We start from the raw sequence: 21290 nt of genomic DNA, 5'->3' as shown, positions 1-21290 counted from the left end.
CCTTCCCAAACAAACTCTAAGTTCTGGCTCCTTAAAGAATTTTTCACATATATGATCTCACAGGTATGTTCTGGGATCATTTCCTCTTCCCCTTCCCTTATTTCCAGTGCACACAGCTGACTTCTAGTGCAATCTCTTTAACGGGTTTTATGATCTCTGCCCCCATCAGTCAATTCTCAAAATCCAGACATCTCCCCCTCTGCCTCCTTCCAGACTCCATTGTCCAGTGCATATGTATTCTTCAATATAGACAGAAAGTTTTGTCATTAAGAAGAGAGTGATCCATGAATCTGGAAAAGAGAGACAAGTCTCAGAATCAGCCAGGTGTGTGAGGGGAGGGGTGGGGGATAGGAACAGAGAGATGGAGAGAGACAGAGAGGGAAGTGTGCCCTGGACTCGCATATGCTTGTATGTGTCTGCTCAGAAGTCATCCACCAAATCATTAACCACTTTGAATGCCACCAGTGCTCAGATTCTGGGGAGGAAATTTCTCTTGTAAAATCCAAACTTCTTTATTTTCCCCCTAACTCTGAGTTGCTGAAACACTCTAAAATGGGGTAGGGGGTTGCCACAAAGTACTTTCTTTGGTTTCCCACCCTCACCCTTTCCAGGCTAACCTGGTCATTGGGCTTTTGATGAGGCAATAGCGGGGGCTCTGGATCCATGGCATGGTCTCCTCTGGGCACACTTCTGGATCAGGGGACCTCCAGAAGCTAAAGTTCTGAGCGTCAGTCAAGGGAACTCTGAAGATCTGATTAGGATCTAAATGGTTGGGAAAAATACAGGTTAGACTTTTGCTTTTTATTTATTTTTATGCTGATGCTGATTGAACCCAAAGCCTCACTCATGCAAAGCAAGTGCTTTGCTACTGAGAAACATCCCCAGTCAGTGATATCTCAATAGCTTGAGAAGGTTCTCAACCACTATCTCTTTTGTTTTTTGGGCCACACTCAGGACACCTGGTTCTGTGCTCAGTGATCTCTACTGATAGGCTCAAGGAACCATACAGATTGCCAGGCATAGAACCCAGGTCAGCTGCATGCAAGGCAAGTACCTTTACAGTGTACCATTTAGCTGGCCCTGATAATATGCTTTTTAAAAAAAGTTTTACTATTAGAGATAACTTTTGAGATATTTACTCATGAACACTTTTGGGAGAGTTGAGTCATATCTGGCAGCAGTCAGGTTTACTCTCGGCTCTGTGCTCAGAAACCACTCCTGGCAGGTTCGGGGGACCATGTGGGATGTTGGGGATCAAACACAGGGGATCATTAAATGCCCTACTGCTGTGCTATTGTTTCAACCCTGAACATTTTTAAAATGCCTGAAAGTAGTTTAGTTTATCAAATTAAAATGTAAATAGAAGATAATTACAAAGTCACAGTAGTAAGAAATGATCACAGATGGGGCTGGAGAGATAGGATAGTGTGTAGGGCACTTGCCTTGAATGTGGCCAACTTAGGTTTGATCCCAGCATTCCATGTGGTTTCTTGAGTCCCTCTAGAAATGAAATAAACCTGTGCATAGAGCCAGGAGTAGACTTTGAGCACTGCCAGGTGTGGCCCAACAAAAAAAATAAATGATCACAGAGGTGGGAAACGTTTGTCTAACTCCATATAGAAGTAACATCTTGCACAAGGATAACAACATAGTCCGACCAGGACGTTCTCCTGGTGCTCCGGATCAGTCTTACCTGTGTACCAATCACACTGAAATTGCCTTTATCTACCAGCCTCTGGTAATCAAGCATCTGTTCTTCATTTCTATGGTGTTTTTCAATATGAATGTTATACAAATGGCATCATGCAGAATGTGATATTTTGAGAATAAATGCTTGGCCATAGGAAGCACTCATCTTTGATGCTTTTTTAAAACTGCATCTTATCTGTTGTTCACAATGCTAGGGTGTTCCTCTTGCTTTCTTGTGGTTCATAGAAGCTAAGTTACTCAGTGACACAATATGCCTTCTGTTCAAAAGTGATTCTAGCCCTAGTACTTACTCTCTTTCCCTCCTTCCAGGCCATTTTCTTAAAAGGTCTATTTTTGGCTTGATCCTTACAACAATTAAGATTGGTAGGCTTAAAAAGAAGTATTGGCAGGTTTGACATTTTTTTCTGTTTCTGTTGTTTTGTTTTTTTTTTTTTTTCCTTGGTTTTTGGGTCATACCTGGCGGTGCTCAGGAATTACTCCTGGCTGTCTGCTCAGAAATAGCTCCTGGCAGCACGGAGATGCCAGGATTCGAACCAACCACGTTAGGTCCTGGATCGGCTGCTTGCAAGGCAAACACCGCTGTGCTATCTCTCCGGCCCCTTTTTTTCAACAAATGATAAGATTTGGAGCCAGAGCGATAGCACAGCAGTAGGGCTTTTGCCTTGCATTAGGCGGACCAGGTTCAATTCCCAACAACCCATATAGTCCCCTGAGCCTGCCAGGAGCAATTTCTGAATGAAGAGTCAGGAGTAACCCTTGAGCACCTGTTTTTGGGTGCAGCCCAAAAAAACAAAACAAAAGACAAGATTAATAATATGACTGCCTAAGGGGAGACATTAGAAAAAGGCAAAAACCGGGGCCGGAGAGATAGCACAGCGGTAAGGAGTGGTGGTTCAAATCCCGGCATCCCATATGGTCCCCTGAGCCTGCCAGGATCGATATCTGAGCTTGGAGCCAGGAGTAACCCCTGAGCGCCGCCGGGTGTGACCCAAAAACCAAAAAAAAAAAAAAAAAAAAAAAGAAAAAAAAAAGAAAATAAGAAAAAGAAAAAGAAAAAGGCAAAAACCAGGACTGAGATACTCCCAGTCTGATTCAGGAGTAACCCCTGAGCGCCGCCGGGTGTAACCCAAAAACCAAAAAAAAAAAAAAAAGAAAGAATATTGCTATAAATCCACTCCTGGATCAATACTCAGAAATAGCTCAAACCACAGACTTTTTGCATGAAAGGCAAATGCCTTACCTCCATGCTATCTCTCCAGCCATCATGCCCTACCATATCACATTTCATTTTTGGCTATTTTTTTTGGTGTTGTGTTATTGTCACCTCTGATTTTGCTTAGGGGTTACTCCTGGCTCTGCACTCAGGAATCACTCCTAGAAGGCTTAGGGGACCACCTAGGATGACAGGGAATGGAACCCAGGATGGCCATTTGTAAAGTAAATCCCCAGGTCTACGTACTATTGCTCCAGTCCTGTCTTTTATTGTTATCAGGCCACACCAAGTGGTACTTGAAGACCATCAGGATCATACTTTGTGATGCTCAGGAAGAGATGCAGTGCTGTGAAGTGAACCTAGGCCTCACACATGCAAGTCTTGTGCTCTCCCATTTGGGCCATATTTCTGCCCACGACCTAGTTATTTTTATTTTGTTGCCATAGACTATGATGCTCAGAAGTTACTCCTGACTTTGTGCCCAGGGATCACTCCTGGAAAAGCTCAGGAATCAAACCTGGGTCATCTACATGCAAGGCAAATGCCATACCCACTGTATTACCATTCCAGTCCCAAATCAACCCTTCTTTGGACTCAGGCATAACACCCAATTAGCCTTTAGCAGGTGTTTGCCCCCAGAGACTTACATGTTTTTAACAAAACCTTCCGGACTGCTTCATGGTACTTTTCATGGCTGTTTTGGTGCACAGAGTGGTTCCCATCTTTTAAGAAAATAGGGGGAAGCTTGTTGGGTACCAGCTCTTTCTGGTCTGAAATGAGAGCAGAAATGGAGCTATTGGATTTTTTTTACTCTATAGTCCAGGGGTGGCGAACAAGTTCGACACAAAGCCAAAATTTAAACTGTGAGAGTCAGAAAGCCACACCACAGACAAATACACAAAAGCATATAATTTTAACAATAATATATAAAACACATATTGCATTTTGCCATTTTGAGTGAGGGTCAAAATCTGCAGTGATGGTGAGGGTGTGCTGCATCCTCCACACTAAGAACTAATGGCAAGATGTGACCCAACATGTGACACATGGGTCCCCCCGCTCGCTGGCCCGTGCAGTTGTTTCCGAGGGATGGGAGACGGGATGACGCACTCAGAGATCTCTCCTCAGAGGTCCCTCCTCAGAAGCATCAGAACAAAATCCAAACTTGGCAAAAAGCCACAGTATACAAACTGATGATAAGAGGCAAAGAGCCACATTCATTTTGGCTGGGAGCCGCATGCAGCTTGAGAGCCATGTGTTAGCCACTCCTGCTAAGGTCTATAGATATCAAGCAGATACCTGGCAGGATCTCTCCTCCCTATTTACATTAAATTCTCAGCATCTCAGGAGCCAAATATCACTTAGTTCCTAAATCTGAGGATCCTGTGAAAGGGACATCACGAGGCCACTTCTCTTTGGTTCCTCCCTAATTCCTAGATTTTTCTTTGTCTTCTGTTGGAATCAGGTTAGTGACATACTGAACCTTATTTAATGCAGGTGAGAAAAACCTCTTATCTGAATAGACATGCCCTTTCCTCGACATATTTGCAAAGGTTCAGTGTGCCTCAAAGAGGAAGTTATGTTTGAGCTAAGTTTCATAAGATAAGGAGTTCACCGGCCCTAGTGGTATCAGAAGATCATTTTAGGCAAAAAGATAATGTGTTAGGAATATAGAGAATTCTCAAGAAGCTTGCAATTGATTTAGTCTGATTAGTGCTCAGTAAGGACAGATGAACGTGATGAGAAAGAGTAGGGTAGTATAAACTTAGTATTTTTTAAAAATCACATTGGGAATGGAACCCAAGCCCTCACACATGCAAGGCAAGTGGTCTACCATTGAGCTGTATCTATAGCTGGACTTGCATTTGAAATTCTGAGGCAAAACTTTTCTTTTTTGTTGTTTTGTGTGGGACCACACTGAGTGATGCTCAGGGATTACTCCTGGCTCTGCACTCAGAAATTCCTCCTGACATGTTTGAGGAACTATATGGGATTCTGGGGATAGAACCCACGTCAGCTGAGTGCATGGCAAGTGCCCTGCTATCTCTTTAGCCTCTTTCTATGTAGAGGTCAAAATTCTCTGGAGAGACTGATAGGATTTTTCTTATTTTGGCTATGGTATGAATGTTTCTCATATGTTGAGAGCAGAGATATAATACTGCAGGTAAGGTGTTTGCCTTGAATGCAACCAGCCCTGGTTCAATCTCAGTTCCACAGATGATTCCTGAGTATCATCAGGGAGAACTAGGAATAGCCCTGAGTACCATTGGGTATGACCCAAAAAGACAAGATTCATATGTTGAAAACCTAATGCCAAAGGTGCTGATATTTGGAGGTGTGGTCTTTGGGAGATGACTCATTTCTTAAGTATGAAAGAAGTTATGTCCTTATGAAAGAGGCATGTGAGAATGAAGAAGAAACATTTGTGATCTAGGGGCCTGAGAGATAGCATGGAGGTAAGGTGTTTGCCTTTCATGCAGAAGGTCATTGGTTCAAATCACACCATAGTTTCTGTAAAAGGGAATGAGCTTTTTATAAGCAAACTATTATGAAAGGTAGGTGAGACCATCATTTATTAGTTGGTGACAGAAAAGAGTTTTATCATTTAATCTGTTAGTTAAAATCATGCTACATATGTTTTTTGGTGGTTTGTTTTTGCCAGGAACAGATAAGGCCCTGTACGCTTCATTTTGATTTGGGTCATAAACTAGGAACTGACATAAAGAACACATTACATGCTTTAAACTGCTAGTGGGGCTGGAGAGATAGCACAGCAGTAGGACATTTGCCTTGCAGGCGGCAGACCCAGGATAGACCTGGGTTCAATTCTTGGCATCCCATATGGTCCCCTGAGCCTGCCAGGAGTGATTTCTGAACACAGAGCCAGAAGTAACCGCTTAGCACTGCCGTGTGTGACCCAAAATCAAAACAAAACTAATTTTAATTAAATAAAAAATAATAAAATAACCACTAGTGTGATTCAAAAGTAGTTGGATGTTGGATGTATCTTCCACTTATTTAACTTAATGATGTCAATTTCTTAGAATTATAGATTCCCTGGGGCTACTGGAGTAATTAAAAAACTTAATTATTTACTGTTTTACCATTTCCCTGTTAGTTGGAATCATTGGCCACATTGCTTTCAGGATGAGAATTTTTAGAATAGAATTACCTGAGTAACTGCAAGAATTTTGACTTTCAAATTAGGGTATTGCCAGATGCTTATTGGTGACACTATCTAACATACATATTAGTAGTTGTCTTTAAGTTGGTTTTGCAGCAGGTGGAATAATAATATGCTGACTAAAAATTAAAACAAAATCACTTTAAGAGGAATAAAATAGTGGTGTGTGTGTGTGTGTGTGTGTGTGTGTAATATTTTTTACTTTTTGGGCCACACCCAGTGATGCTCGGGGGTTACTCCTGGCTATGCACTCAGAAATCACTCCTGGCTTTGGGGCACCATATGGGATACTGGGGATTGAACCAAAGTCTGACCTGGGCAGCCTCGTGCAAGGCAAACACCTTACTGCTGTACTATTGCTCCAGCCCCTGGAATATATATTTTAAAAAACAACTCCTTGAGGGGCTGTTGCAGTGGTGCAAGGGGTAAGGCCCACACTAGTCTAGGACAAACCACGGTTCGATCCCCCGGCGTTCCATATGGTCCCCCAAGTCAGGAGCGATTTCTGAGTGCGTAGCCAGGAGTAACCCCTGAGCATCACTGGTTGTGGCCGGAAAACCAAAAAACAAACAAAATGCAACTCCCCTCGAGAGGGTGGACCAGGTCCCCCTCCTGCTTAAGCCACACCAGCTAAACTCACAAATGCCACTTTACCAATGGCCCAGCTTCCCCACTTAACTACTGAACTCTGCAGAGACACCAAACCACCACAACTTTAGGTATGTTGGTATTTGGGTGACATCTCCATAACTTTTTTGGAGTTAGTGCAGACACTGGTAGTCAAAACCATTCCCCACAAAAACTGCAATATAAGCCATAGAGCTTGGAATTCCTGGACTACACAGCCACATATGCGGCTGCGTACTCAACAACTACATTTTTTTTGTTTGTTTTTTGGGTCACACCCAGCGGTGCTCAGGGGTTACTCCTGGCTGTCTGCTCAGAAATAGCTCCTGGCAGGCACCGGGGACCATATGGGACACCGGGATTCGAACCAACCACCTTAGGTCCTGGATCGGCTGCTTGCAAGGCAAACGCCGCTGTGCTCTCTCTCCGGGCCCACAACTACAATTTTTTAATACTATTACCCCAGTAGAAAAAATTTTGATGTTCACATGAATTCAAAACCACTTAATGTTCAGAAACAAAACAAATAACAGAAAATCAACTATCAACAAATCACTTAGCAAACCTTTTGACCATGACTTAATGACCTCATAGTGAGATACATTAGTTTTCACAAATTTTCTTATTGCTGTACTTTAAAAAATAATTTATCACTTATACTTGTAAACAAGCAACATAAAAATATTATTTCGTGCCTGGCAAGGGGGTAGTATTGGGAATAGAAGGACTCCAGGGACGATGGAGGAAATTTTACATTGGAACAAATGCATTGTGAGCAACCATGCAATCCATGATCTTTAAATAAATTTTGTTTTGTTTTTGTTTTTGTTTTTTTGGGCCACACCTGGCAGTGCTCAGGGGTTACTCCTGGCTATCTGCTCAGAAATATCTCCTGGCAGGCACGGGAGACCATATGGGACGCCGAGATTTGAACCAACTACCTTAGGTCTTGGATGGGTTGCTTGCAAGGCAAATGCTGCTGCTGCTGTGCTATCTCTCTGGCCTCTTGTTTTTGTTTTGTTTTTGGGTCACACCTGGCAGTCTCAGGGGTTACTCCTGGCTCTGTGCTCAGAATTTGTTCCTAGCAGTCACGGGGGACCATATGGGATGCCAGGATTCGAACCACTGTCCATCCTGAATCGGCTGCATGCAAGGCAAATACCCTACCACTGTGCTATCTCTCAGGCCCTAAATAGAAAAAATTTTTAAAAACACCCTGTAATGCTCGCTTCGGCAGCACATATACTAAAATTGGAACGATACAGAGAAGATTAGCATGGCCCCTGTGCAAGGATGACACGCAAATTCGTGAAGCGTTCCATATTTAAAAAACAAACAAACAAACAAACAAAAACACCCTGTAGTTGGTTATATCTGTTGCTGGGCATTACTGCTTTGAAGTTGACTGGAGCATTAAGATGAATTGATATTAGCTGAAGTATGTTTAGAAGCCTAACTTACACACTTGTCTTCTCAGATACAGGAAAACTATTTTGAAAGTAGACAGTAGCATGAGCCTAGGGAACCAGGCTATTACTGAGGACATATTTTGCATATATTGGCAACTTCCTCATCTTTTCTTTTTTATTTGAGGGGGAGGCATATGGCAGTACTCAGGTTTACTTCTGGCCCTGCACTCAGGAATCACTCCTGGTTGTCTATTCAAGGGACAATACTTGGTGCCAGGGATCAAACTCTGGTTGGCCATATGCAAAGCAAGTTCTCTACTCACTGTACTATTATTCCAGCCACCCTTCATTTTTTTTGTCTTTGAAAATTATTTTATTAAAGGTCTTTATCGAATATCGAGATCCAGGTGCCAACGAGATCCTATTACTCTGTGAGTACTGGCTAGAGCATAGCAGGCGGCTCTGGCTTCCTGCCCTTTGGTTTGGAGATGGATGTGGTGGACAGGATCTCATCTTTGGAATCCACAATGCTCACATTGTCAGGCAGGGACTTCTTAGGGATAATATTACCACTTGGGTCCCATGGCAGCATGATCTTCACTTTGATGCCCAGCACACCCGCACCTGTCTGGCCCCTTCTCGGCATCCTTTAATTTTATGTCTAAAAATATTTCCCTCAAAATGGTGCATTTATTCAAGATTCTGACACAGAGGAATATGGGAATGAGAGAGAGACTCTAGTGCTAGTTATACATTTCTTTGTTTTGTTTAGTTTTGTTTTGGGGCCACACCCAGCAGCGTTCAGGAGTTACTCCTGGCTCTGTGTTCAGAAATTGCTCCTGGCAGGCTCAAGGGACCACATGGGATGCTGGGAATCAAACCTGGTCTGTTCTGAATCACTGTGTGCAAGACAAGCACCCTACTGCTATGCTATCACTCTGGCCCAAGTTGTACCTTTATCTTTTTTTTTTTTGTTTTTGTTTTTGTGTTTGTATATAGGCCACATCCAACAGCACTCAGGGGTTACTCCTGGCTCTGTGCTCAGAAATCGTTCTTGGCAGGCACAGGGAACCATATGGGTTACCAGGGTTCAAACCTATGTCAGTCCTGGGTTTGCCTCGTACAAGGCAAACACCCTAAGGTTGTGTTCTCAGCCTCCTCCTCCTCCTCCTCCTCCTCCTCCTCCTTCTCTTCCACCTCCTCCTCCTCCTCCTCCTCCTCCTCCTCCTCCTCCTACTCTTCCACCTCCTCCTCCTCCTCCCCTCCTCCTTTCTCTTCCCTTCTTTCTTTTTTGGCAAGTTGTACATTTCTGATATAATAAGAAGTTCAGGGGCCGGGCGGTGGCGCTAGAGGTAAGGTGCCTGCCTTGCCTGCGCTAGCCTTGGATGGACCTCGGTTCGATCCCCCGGCGTCCCATATGGTCCCCCAAGCCAGGAGCGACTTCTGAGCGCATAGCCAGGAGTAACCCTTGAGCGTCACCGGGTGTGACCCAAAAACCAAAAACCAAAAAAAAAAACAAAAAACAAAACAAAACAAAAAAAAAAACCAAGAAGTTCATTGATCATTTTGTGACAACAATGAAAAGAATTCACAGAATATCTGTGCACTTGGCACACCTATAAAAGGTGGAAACTAAAAAAAAAATAGTAGAAACTATTATTATATTACTTTGCAGATAGGAAAAAAGCTCAGAGTTCAGTAACTAGCCTATGGTTGAGGCATGAGTTTAACCCAAGCAATTTGGCTCCAGAGCCTATGCTCTTCACATCACACTTAAACTGGTTCTTGAAATAGTCTAATCTGGGTTCCCAAGAGAGACCAAAAAGGATTCTATATATACAGAGATATGGGGGTTTTAGCAAAGGAATCTGACACTGCAGCTCTTGAGCTGGAGACATGGGTGGAGGACATGATATAACTAGCTGGATACAGAGGTAGAACTTCACCTCCACTTAAAATATGAAGGATCATGCCTGATGGCCAGTACACAGGTCTATGACCTGTGGGGGACACAGGGTTCACTCTGCCAGCTTACTGAACTGGTACAATTGGGGAAGAACTGTGGGGAAAGCCTGAAGCTCTGCAGAAGTTGCCTCACTTTTACAGAGAAGATTGTAAATGAGTAGATTGGGCACATGCTGCCTCTACTTTGAATGCAGAGGAGATAATGGTCTGTAGCAGCTACATTATTGTTTTTTTGTTTTGGTTTTTGGGCCACACCCGGTGGCGCATAGGGGTTACTCTTGGCTCTGCACTCAGAAATTACTCCTGACAAGTGCGATTTCAGAGTGCAGAGCCAGGACTAACCCCTGAGCAGCACCAGGTTTGACACCACCACCACCACCCCCAAAAAAAGAAAGAAAAGAAAAAAAGAAATTACTCCTGGCAGGCTCCGGGGACCATGTGGGATGCCAGGGATTGAACCCAGATTTACCATGTGCAAGGCGAACACTCTACCCGCTGTGTAGCAGCTACATCATTGTATAGACAGTGCCATAAGTCAGGAGGTCTGTTTTCCATTTGAAAAATAGGAGGGGCTTAGAAGTTTTGTTCAGTCATTTTTGGTTGATTTGTACCATTCAAACTATAACCAGAGCTATAGTGCCCTCTGCTGGAGTCTAAGATGACATTCCTCAGCTTTCATTAAATGGGGTGCCTAACAAGCAGCTTGGAAAGACCAGGGATGTCAGAAGGAAGACCTAGGAAATGGAGAGCACATTACAGTCAGGGCAAGGAAAACCACTGATATATCCTCAATTAGGATCCAGAAAATGAGAACACAGGTGACCTTTGCTTTGTTTTTACCAAATATTTAAATTTTTGTTCTTTGAGATTCATTTGGAACCAGATGTTAGAAAAGCTCTGAGGCTTCCTTAGTTAATTCCTCTGGGAGGAAGACCCTTTGGATGTTTAGAGCTCGAGGGCCAATTTGTTTGAGAAGAGCCTGGTATGAAGAGGTCATTTGTCTCAATGGCTCAAGACAAAAATAAGCAAAATCTCTCCCCTCGTTCCCCTTTCAGTTTGTCCCTGAAACTCCGGGGTTTTCACATAAAAAAAAAAAAAAGAAAGAAAAGAAAAAGAAAAAAGAAAAGAAAAAGAAAAAGGGGAATTGTCTCAGCAAAAGATCAAATAAAAGAGAATTTGAAATCAAGACTAAAACATTGATAGCCTAAGAGGTGTGTCTTATTGGGGAAGCTACGAATAGATAGAAGAGTGAAATTCAAATCAGGGGGCCGGGAAGGTGGCGCTAGAGGTAAGGTGCTTGCCTTGCAAGCGCAACCGTAGGATGGACCGCGGTTCGATTCCCCCGGCGTCCCATATGGTCCCCCCAAGCCAGGAGCGACTTCTGAGCACAAAGGAGTAATCCCTGAGCATCAAACGGGTGTGGCCCAAAAAACCAAAAAAAAAAAAAAAAAAAAAAAAAAAAAAAGAAATTCAAATCAGATACTGAAGGAGATTCAAGTAAAAACTCAATAAAAGGCTAGAACAGGGCCCGGAGAGATAGCACAGCGGTGTTTGCCTTGCAAGCAGCCAATCCAGGACCAAAGGTGGTTGGTTTGAATCCCGGTGTCCCATATGGTCCCCCGTGCCTGCCAGGAGCTATTTCTGAGCAGACAGCCAGGAGTAACCCCTGAGCACTGCTGGGTGTGGCCCAAAAAAAAACAAAAAAAAAAACAAAAAAAAAAAAAGGAAAAGGGGCTAGAACAATAGCATAGCAGGTTGCCAATCTCTTCAGCCCTTATGTGTAGTTTATATATATATAAACATCCAACTTTTTTTGGAGGGAGTCACACCCGGCAGTGCTCAGGGGTTACTCTTGGCTCTGTGCTCAGAAATTGCTCCTGGCAGGCTCGGTGGGGGGCCATATGGGATGCCGGGATTTGAACCACTGTCTGTCCTGGGTTGGCCGTGTGTGCAAGGCAAACACCCTACTGTTGTGCTATCTCTTTGACTCTGGATTATAATAATTATATAATGGTAGGGTTTCTCTTTATTCCAGTACCACACCTTCCTCTTCCCTTCACTGTCCCAGTGCTCCACCTAAATCTATTCCCTCACCTTTACTCCCCCCCTCCCCATGGGACAAGCTTATCACTGAAGGTAAGTTCTCATTTTCTGTTGTCCTTGGGTACTTGTTATTCCTTTATTATGTTATTTTATATTTCAAATATATGAGATCATTCTATGTCTGTCCCTCTTCTTCTGACTAACTTCACTCAGCAGGATATTTTCCAAATCCATTCATATAACAGTAAATTTCACACTTTCACCTTTCTTACAGCTGAATAGCATTCCATTGTGTATTTGTGTGTATATGTATTGTGCATATGTGTAAGGGAATGAGGTTTTAGTTCACAAGTAGAGAGAGTACTTGCTTTACATGTGTGAGACAAAAAAGAAGTTGGATTTTTTAAATTAAATTACCTTGAGATGTAATTAAAAAGTTGTTGATAGTTAATAAGTTGAATGTTGGGGCCAAAGCAACAGCACAGCGATAAGGTGTTTTCCTTGCACGTGGCCAACACAGGATGGATCCCAGTTCAAATCCTGGTATTCCATATGGTCCCCCAAGCCTGCCAGGAAGGCCTGAGCGCATAACCCCTGAGCATTGCCGGGTATGGCACAAAAACAAAAAATAAGTTGGATGTTTATATCTATCTATCTACCTACCTATTAACTCCACATTGGGGCGAGATAGCAAGCGGTAGGGTATTTGCCTTGCATGCAACTGATCCAGGACAGACGATAGTTCAAATCCCAACAGCCCACATGGTCCCCTGTGCCTGCCAGGAGCAATTTCTGAGCGCAGAACCAGGAGAAAACCCTGAGCACTTCTGGGGGTGACCCAAAAAGCCAAAATAAATAATTAATTAATTTTAAAAAAAAACTCCAGAGGCCGGAGAGATAGCATGGAGGTAGGGCATTTGCTTTGCATCCAGAAGAATGGTGGTTCAAATCTGGTACCCCATATGGTCCCCTGAGCCTGTCAGGAGCGATTTCTGAGTGTAGAGCCAGGAGTAACCCCTAAGCGCTGCCAGGTGTGACCCAAAAACCAAACAAACAAACAAAAAATAAACTCCACATAAAGGCTGGAGAGATAGTACAGTAGGTAGGGTGCTTACTTTGGAAGAAGCCAAACTGAATATATTAATGGCATCTCTTCTGGTCCACTGAGCACTGCCAGGCATAATTCCTGAGTGCAAAGATAGGAGTAACATTTGGGCACCTCTGGGGGTGGCCCCAAAACAACAATAATATATAATATAAAATTTTTTGTATACTTTGAGTTATAAAACTACCATTTTCCAGAGCTGGAGCAATAGCACAATGAATAGGACATTTGCATTACATGCAGCTAGTCTAGGTTCAATCTTTGGCATCCCATATGGTCCCATGAGCCTACCAGAAACAATTTCTGAGCGCAGAGCCAGAAGTAACCCCTGAGCAACACCAGGTGTAGCCCAAAATTAAAATAAATGATTAAATAAAACTACCATTTTCCAACAATCATAGAAATAACTGATTTACAAAAAGTCAATCAGTATGGAGGCCAGAGTGATAGTACAGAATGTAGGGCACTTGCCTTATACTTGATCAACTCAGGTTTGATTCCCAGCATCCCTTATGGTCCCCCAAGTACTATCAGGAGTTATCTCTAAGCAAAAAGCCAGAAGTGATCCATAAGCACTACCAGTGCGGCCCAAAACCAAAAAGAAAGAAGGAAGGAAGGAAGGAAGGAAGGAAGGAAGGAAGGAAGGAAGGAAGGAAGGAAGGAAGGAAGGAAGGGAGGAAGGGAGGAAGGGAGGAAGGGAGGAAGGAAGGAAGGAAGGAAGGAAGGAAGGAAGGAAGGAAGGAAGGAAGGAAGGGAGGGAGGGAGGGAGGGAGGGAGGGAGGGAGGGAGGGAGGGAAGGAGAGAGGAAGGAAGGAGAGAGAAAGAAGAGAAAGAAAGAAAGAAAGAAGAAGAAAGAAAGAAAGAAGAAAGAAAAGAAAGAAAGAAAGAAAGAAAGAAAGAAAGAAAGAAAGAAAGAAAGAAAGAGAAGAAAGAAAGAAAGAAGAAAGAAAGAAAGAAGAAAGAAAGAAAGAAAGAAAGAAAGAAAGAAAAGAAAGGAAATCATCAATGTGTGATATAAACTAACAAATTTCCAAAGAAAACTGGATAAATTAACTATGGTACATATACACAGTGGAATATTACTAGAAATAAGAAAAGGTAAAATAGAGTCTGGCGAGGTGGCGTTAAAGGTAAGATGTCTGCCTTGCAAGCGCTAGCCAAGGAAGGACCGCGGTTTGATCCCCCGGCTTCCTATATGGTCCCCCCAAGCCAGGGGCAATTTCTGAGCGATTAGCCAGGATTACCCCCTGAGCATCAAATGGGTGTGGCCCGAAAAACAAAACAAAACCAAAAAAAGGGGTAAAATAGAACTAATTTTTTTTTATTTTTAAAAAGGCAGGAAAGGTAAAATCATGCAAGTTGCTGTTACATGAGAGGGACTTAGAAAGTATCAACATGAGTAAAGTCAGAGGGTGAGAGATGGCCACAGAATTATCTAAAAGGTAGAATGTAAAGAAACACAGTGATGGAATAATAAATTCCCAAAGGCAATGGAAACAAAGGACAGGATAACTGGTATTCAATAGTAAACATGTCAATTCATAAAGATAGGGGCTAGAACAGGGAGGAGGCAATGAGTATGATGGAGGGATGTGTTCAACTGTGAGGAGAATGTAGTGCTGAAAGGTAGTAAAGTGTTATGCATGAAACCCTGTAAACCACAGTGCAAAAAATACAACAAAAATATTCTTGGGGGTCTAGAGTGAAAGCATAGTGGGTAGGGCATTTGCCTTGCATGTGGTTGACCCGGGTTCAAACTCAAGCATCTCATATCGTCTCCCAAGCCTGCCAACAGGAACCACTGAGAGCAGAGCCAGGAGGAACCTCTAAGAGCTGCTGGTTATGGCCTCAAAACCAAATAAAATAAAAAAAATTAATATCAAAGATATATAAGGCAGGGCCAGAGAGATAGCAGTACGGTGTTTGCCTTGCATGCAGCTGATCCAGGATAGACGGTGGTTTGAATTCCAACATCCCATATAGTCTGCCAGGAGCGATTTCTGAGCACAGAGCCAGGAGTAACCCCTGAGCACTGCCAGGTGTGACCCCTCCTCCCCCAAAAAGAGGGGCTGAAGAGATAGCTCAGCAGTAGGGCGTTTGCCTTGCATGCAGCCAATTCAGGATGGACAGTGGTTCGAATCCCAGCATCTCAATACCATATGGTCACCCGAGCCAGCCAGGAGCGATTTCTGAGCACAGAGCCAGGATTAACCCCAGAGTGCCATCGGTGTGACATTCCCCCCCCCCCAAAAAAAAAAAAGATATATAAGGCACTGGTTGAACTTTACAAGAAAAACATCTAACCCCATTTTAAAAAATGGGGAGGAGAGGCTGGAGTGATAGGGCATTTGACTTGCATGAGACAGACCAGGTTTGATTTGATATCCAGCATCCCATATGATCTTCTAAGCCTGCCAGAGTGATTTCTTTCTTTTTTTTTTTTTTTTTTTGGTTTTTGGGTCACACCCGGTGGTGCTCAGGGGTTACTCCTGGCTGTCTGCTCAGAAATAGCTCCTGGCAGGCACGGGAGACCATATGGGACACTGGGATTCGAACCAACCACCTTTGGTCCTGGATCGGCTGCTTGCAAGGCAAATGCCGCTGTGCTATCTCTCTGGGCCCAAAGAGAGAGTGAGTGTGTTATTTTTTGTGTTGAGTCACACCAGCCAGACTCCCTGAGGTTCTTCTGGTTCTTTAGCCAGAAGCCAAGTACGGAGGACCATGTGGGAGGTCGGGATTCGAACTGCGGTTTGTCCGGGGTAAGCTGCATGGAGAGCAGTCACCATATCCGTTACACTATACTCAATCTCTCAGAGTGATTTCTGAGTGCAGAGCCAAGAGTATTCCCTGAGTACATGTTGGTGTTAATCCCAAACAAACAAACAAATGGGGACAAGAGATGAATAGAAACTTTCTCAAAGCAGAAATACTAATTTCCAAAAGGCAAATTAAAAAATATTCCATGTTGGGTCCAGAGAGATAGCACAGCGGCGTTTGCCTTGCAAGCAGCCAATCCAGGACCAAAGGTGGTTGGTTCGAATCCCAGTGTCCCATATGGTCCCCCGTGCCTGCCAGGAGCTATTTCTGAGCAGACAGCCAGGAGTAACCCCTGAGCACTGCCGGGTGTGGCCCAAAAACAAAACAAAAATAAATAAATAAATAAAAAAAATTCCATGTCACTAATCAGTAGAGGGCTTCAAATAAAAATGAGATATCAGGGCCCGGAAAGATAGCACAGCGGCGTTTGCCTTGCAAGCAGCCGATCCAGGACCAAAGGTGGTTGGTTCAAATCCCGGTGTCCCATATGGTCCCCCGAGCCTGCCAGAAGCTATTTCTGAGCAGACAGCCAGGAGTAACCCCTGAGCATTGCCGGGTGTGGCCCAAAAACAAAGAAAATAAATAAAAAAAATTCCATGTCACTAATCAGTAGAGGGCTTCAAATAAAAATGAGATATCAGGGCCCGGAGAGATAGCACAGCGGCGTTTGCCTTGCAAGCAGCCGATCCAGGACCAAAGGTGGTTGGTTCGAATCCCGGTGTCCCATATGGTCCCCCGTGCCTGCCAGGAGCTATTTCTGAGCACACAGCCAGGAATAACCCCTGAGCACCGCCGGGTGTGGCCCAAAAACCAATAAATAAATAAAATAAAAATAAATAAAAATGAGATATCAATCTCACATCACAGAAACTGGCACACATTAAAAAGAACAAGAACAACCAGTGCTGGTGCATATGCAGGGAGAAAGGGACTTTCATTCACTGCTGGTGGGAATATACTAGTCCAGCCGTTTTGGAAAACAATATGGACATTTCTCCAAAAAATAGAAACAGAGCCTCCATTTGACTCAGCAATACTGCTTCTGGGAATACAACCAAAAACAATGTAGAAAAGGCATCTGCACTCCTATGTTCATTGCAACATTATTCCCGATAACCAGAATCTGGAAATAACCCAAGTGCCTAAGAACAGATGAGTGGACAAAGAAACTATTACACATCTACAATGGTTTTTGTTTGTTTGTAATTTTTGGACCACACCCAGTGGCGCTCAGGGGTTATTCCTGCTCTGGGCTCAGAAATCGCTCCTGGAAGGCTCAAAGGACCATATGGGATCAAACCTGGGTTCATCCAAGGTCAGCTGCATGCAAGGCAAACACCTTACCTCTATGCTATCACTTGGACTCTGTACCTCTACAATGGAATACCAGGAAAAATGAAGTCATGAAATTTAGTTATATATGGATACACATAGAATAGCATGCTGAGTGAAATGAGTCAGAGGGAAGACAGAATGATTGCATTTACTTGCAAGATATTAAAAAAAGGACCATAGCATGAGAATAATACCAAAAAACCAATAGAAATGATAGGGCATGGGCCCAGAGAGATAGCACAGCGGTGTTTGCCTTGCAAGCAGCCGATCCAGGACCAAAGGTGGTTGGTTCGAATCCCAGTGTCCCATATGGTCCCCCGTGCCTGCCAGGAGCTATTTCTGAGCAGACAGCCAGGAGTAACCCCTGAGTACCACCGGGTGTGGCCCAAAAACCAAAACCAAAAAAAAAAAAAAAAAAGAAAAAGAAAAGAAAAGAAATGATAGGGCAGGAAGTGCAGTTAGAGAAGGGACATCTATGACAACAATATTTGGAAATGAAGATATGCTACATTATTTCTCATATAAACAGACCCTGAGATCTAGGAAGATACCATGTTTGTAAAGGCCCTTGCTACCTGAGGGAAGGTCTTTTTAAAGCTCTCTACTATTGAGGCTGGAGAGATAGCATGGAGGTAAGGCATTTGCCTTTCATGCAGAAGAACGGTGGTTTGAATCCTGGCATCCCATATGGTCCCCTGTGCCTGCCAGGGGCGATTTCTGAGCATAGAGCCAAAAGTAACCCCTGAGCGCTGCCGGGAGTGACCCAAAAACAAAACAAAACAGAAAAAAAAAAGCTGTCTACTATTATAGGAACTTTTCAAAGTTGCCTGTACTCACAGCAAGGGCATTTGAAAAGTAGCACCTGTAGGAAAGGATGCTGAAGAGTAACCTATACTCACAGTCATTATTGAAAAACCTTGGTTGTCTGTCCATGAGGCATTCAGGAAAAAAAAAGGGGGGGATGAAGCATACATATTATTTGAGACATAACTTCAGCTAGCATTCTAAAGATTACTTAGATCTAACATTTGCATAGATTCAAGTATTCTTTATCTAGCTTCACAGAATAATTATTACTCTCAAATCTAACTTTGTTGTTAGCCTACATGCAGTCATATCAAGGGTTAACATTTCAAGCCCCAGTTTAGAATGCATGAACTGGAATAAGGCCAAAACAATAAATAACACTCTGGGAACTGACCTTGCTGGCTAAAATCCTCAGAAAGCAAAAGAGGCTCAAGAGTGCAAAACTGGCCTCTGTCAGAATCTGCCTTGACCAATTTGCTCCTGTGCTTTTTTGGTAAATTAATTTCGTCTGAAAATATGCCTTGCCAAAAAAATTGAGTATAAGTATTTCACCTTTTGCTTTGAATAAGTGGAACAGAACTTGAACCCAACTTGACTCTCTGCCCTGTTTCCCTTCACTGACTTTGTGCATCCACCTTCCAAGGGACCCCAGAAGATTCCTTAGTGCCAGGACTAATCAGTTCGTGACATGAACACCCTGGACAAGAACTGAGAATTGAAAGAAAGTAAAGTAATTTGCATGATACCCATTCAGTTAGACGGTTGCAAACCATGGTGCCATCTAAGGAAAAAGGGGTGGGTGAGTGAGAGAGAGAGAGAGAGGGTGAGAGAAGTAAAATTCCTGCCCCAGAGGCATGTGGAGGAGGATGTGTGGGAGGAAAATTGAGAACATTGATGGGGGAAAATGTGCACTGTATTGCAAATTAAAGTGTCTAAAAGGGGGAAAAAAGGAAGAAAGAAAGAGAGAAGAAAAATGTATGTCCCAGAGAGAGGAAGGAAGGAGAGAGGACATGGGGAGGGTGTGAGGGAAACTGGGGACATGGGTGGAAGAAAACGTGCACTGGTGAAGGTTGTTGTACATTGTATGACTGTACATGAACTCAGTCATGAGAAACTTTATCTGTGGAAAACAAACAACTGCATTATGAACAACCTTTTAACCACTGTTTAAAAAAAAGAAGTGTGGGCCAGAGAGATAGCACAGTGGCAGGGCATTTGCCTTGCATGCAGGATGGACTTGGTTCAAATCCTGGCATCCCATATGGTCACCAGAGCCTGCCAGGAGCGATTTCTGATAGTAGAACCAGAAGTAACCCCTGAGTGCCACCCCCCCAAAAAAAAAACACAAAATACAAACAAACAAAAAGTGTATGGGGCCACAACTTTAGGACATTTACTTTGCATGTGAATAACCCAGGGCGAAACTTGGTTTGATCCCTGGCATCCCATATGGTCCTGAGCCTGCCAGGAGTAATTTCTGATCCCAGAGTCAGGAGTAACTCCTGAGCACTGCCAGTTGTGCCCCCCCCCAAATAGTGTGTTACAGAAACAGGCTGGGGTGGCAAGGAGAGAAAATTGGGAAAATTGTGATAGGAAATGAAGAAATGAATTTTGGAACATTGTATAACTTAAAACTCAACCAATAACTTTTTGTTTTGTTTTGTTTGGCCACACCCAGTGACTCTCAGGGGTTACTTCGGGCTATGTGTTCAGAAATCGCTCCTGGCTTGGGGACCATATGGGACTCGGGGGGATCAAACCGAGGTTCATCCTAGGCTAGTGCTTGCAAGGCAGACACCTTACCTCTAGCGCCACCGCTTCGGCCCCTTCAACCAATAACTTTTTAAGTCAGTCTCTCATGGTGACTCAAAGTTTTTTAAATTAAATAACAAAAATAAAAAGAAAGCTAAGGGGGCCAGAGAGATAGCACAGCGGTGTTTGCCTTGCAAGCAGCTGATCCAGGACCTAAGATGGTTGGTTCGAATCCCGGTGTCCCATATGGTCCCCTGGAGCAGATAGCTAGGAGTAACCCCTGAGCACAGCTGGGTGTGGCCCAAAAGCGAAAGGAAGGAAGGAAGGAAGGAAGGAAGGAAGGAAGGAAGGAAGGAAGGAAGAAGGAAGGGAAGGAAGGAAGGAAGGAAGGAAGGAAGGAAGGAAGGAAGGAAGGAAGGAAGGAAGGAAGGAAGGAAGGAAGGAAGGAAGGGGAAAAGAGAGAAAGAAAAGAAAGAAAAGAGAAAAGAAAGAAAGAAAGAAAGAAAGAAAGAAAAGAAAGAAAGAAAGAAAGAAAGAAAGAAAGAAAGAAAAGAAGAAAGAAAGAAAGAAAAGAAAGAACGAAAAGAAAGAAAGAAAGAAAGAAAGAAAGAACGCAAGCAAACTAAGGGGAATTAAGATGGCAAACTCAATGTTCAGTTCTCTCTCAGAAAAAAAGAAAAAATTTTTTTGCAGAAGATTAAGTTTTTCTGTGAGAGGGTGAAGAATGGCTTCTTCTTTAGAGATATTTGTAGGCCTATATCATAACATTGGGATTTAATTGGTGGGGAACAAGTAAGGGCTAGTACAGGCTATTGAAGAATTTATTATTGCATTAAGCCCTTAGGATGGACTTGGATGGTGGATGGAGGCCTTTCTCTGCCATCCCAGGCCATGTGGCTCTGCAACCCCCTTCAGCCGACGGGTCTGGAGGTTCAGGAGAGCGGAGGGTAGAAATCTCACTCACAGTCAGGCTTCAGGAAGTATCAGCTTTATTCATACCCTATCCACCACATGTGTGGTGAATCTTAACCATTTACGCATGATATCCCTAGCTTGCCCTGCATATTAATTTCTTTCATCCATGTCACCTCCAACCTCCATCCTGGCATAAGACCAAAAAGACCTAATCCCCTGGGTCAAAGGCCTTATATAACCTTCCAAGACCACTCCTCAGAATGGGAGGGGTCTTGCAGGTAAGGTTAAGGTAATATCTGGTTCCCCAGACCCCTCCCAGAAATGGGCATGTCTCATGTAGATACACCTAAATCCAGGTGGAGTCACATCTCCCCCTTCTCTGAAATAAAAATGAAGCTTTTGTAATCC

At 43.4% G+C, this 21290-nt stretch overlaps 1 protein-coding gene and 1 non-coding gene across 4 annotated transcripts in view; one reads left to right on the top strand and one right to left on the bottom strand.

Annotated features, from left to right (window-relative positions):
- Positions 1-121: 121 nt before the first annotated feature.
- The window catches only part of TEX49 (testis expressed 49), a 104264-nt gene continuing 83095 nt past the window's right edge, over positions 122-21290 (bottom strand). For all 3 annotated transcript variants that reach the window (XM_049783624.1, XM_049783625.1, XM_049783626.1), the window contains exons 2-4: positions 3571-3693; positions 618-762; positions 122-290 (exon numbers count right to left, since the gene is read on the bottom strand). In XM_049783624.1, the coding sequence (XP_049639581.1) occupies positions 242-290; positions 618-762; positions 3571-3693 (317 nt within the window). In that variant the 3' untranslated portion in view covers positions 122-241. The remainder of the gene's footprint in view (positions 291-617; positions 763-3570; positions 3694-21290) is intronic.
- On the top strand, positions 7956-8062 carry LOC126023503 (U6 spliceosomal RNA). Its single transcript, XR_007500621.1, has one exon. It is a non-coding gene; the product is annotated as a U6 spliceosomal RNA (small nuclear RNA).

This window comes from Suncus etruscus, chromosome 11 (genome assembly GCF_024139225.1).
Source record: "Suncus etruscus isolate mSunEtr1 chromosome 11, mSunEtr1.pri.cur, whole genome shotgun sequence".
Classification (NCBI taxonomy): Eukaryota; Metazoa; Chordata; class Mammalia; order Eulipotyphla; family Soricidae; genus Suncus; species Suncus etruscus.
This window is presented reverse-complemented; position numbering and strand designations above follow the sequence as displayed.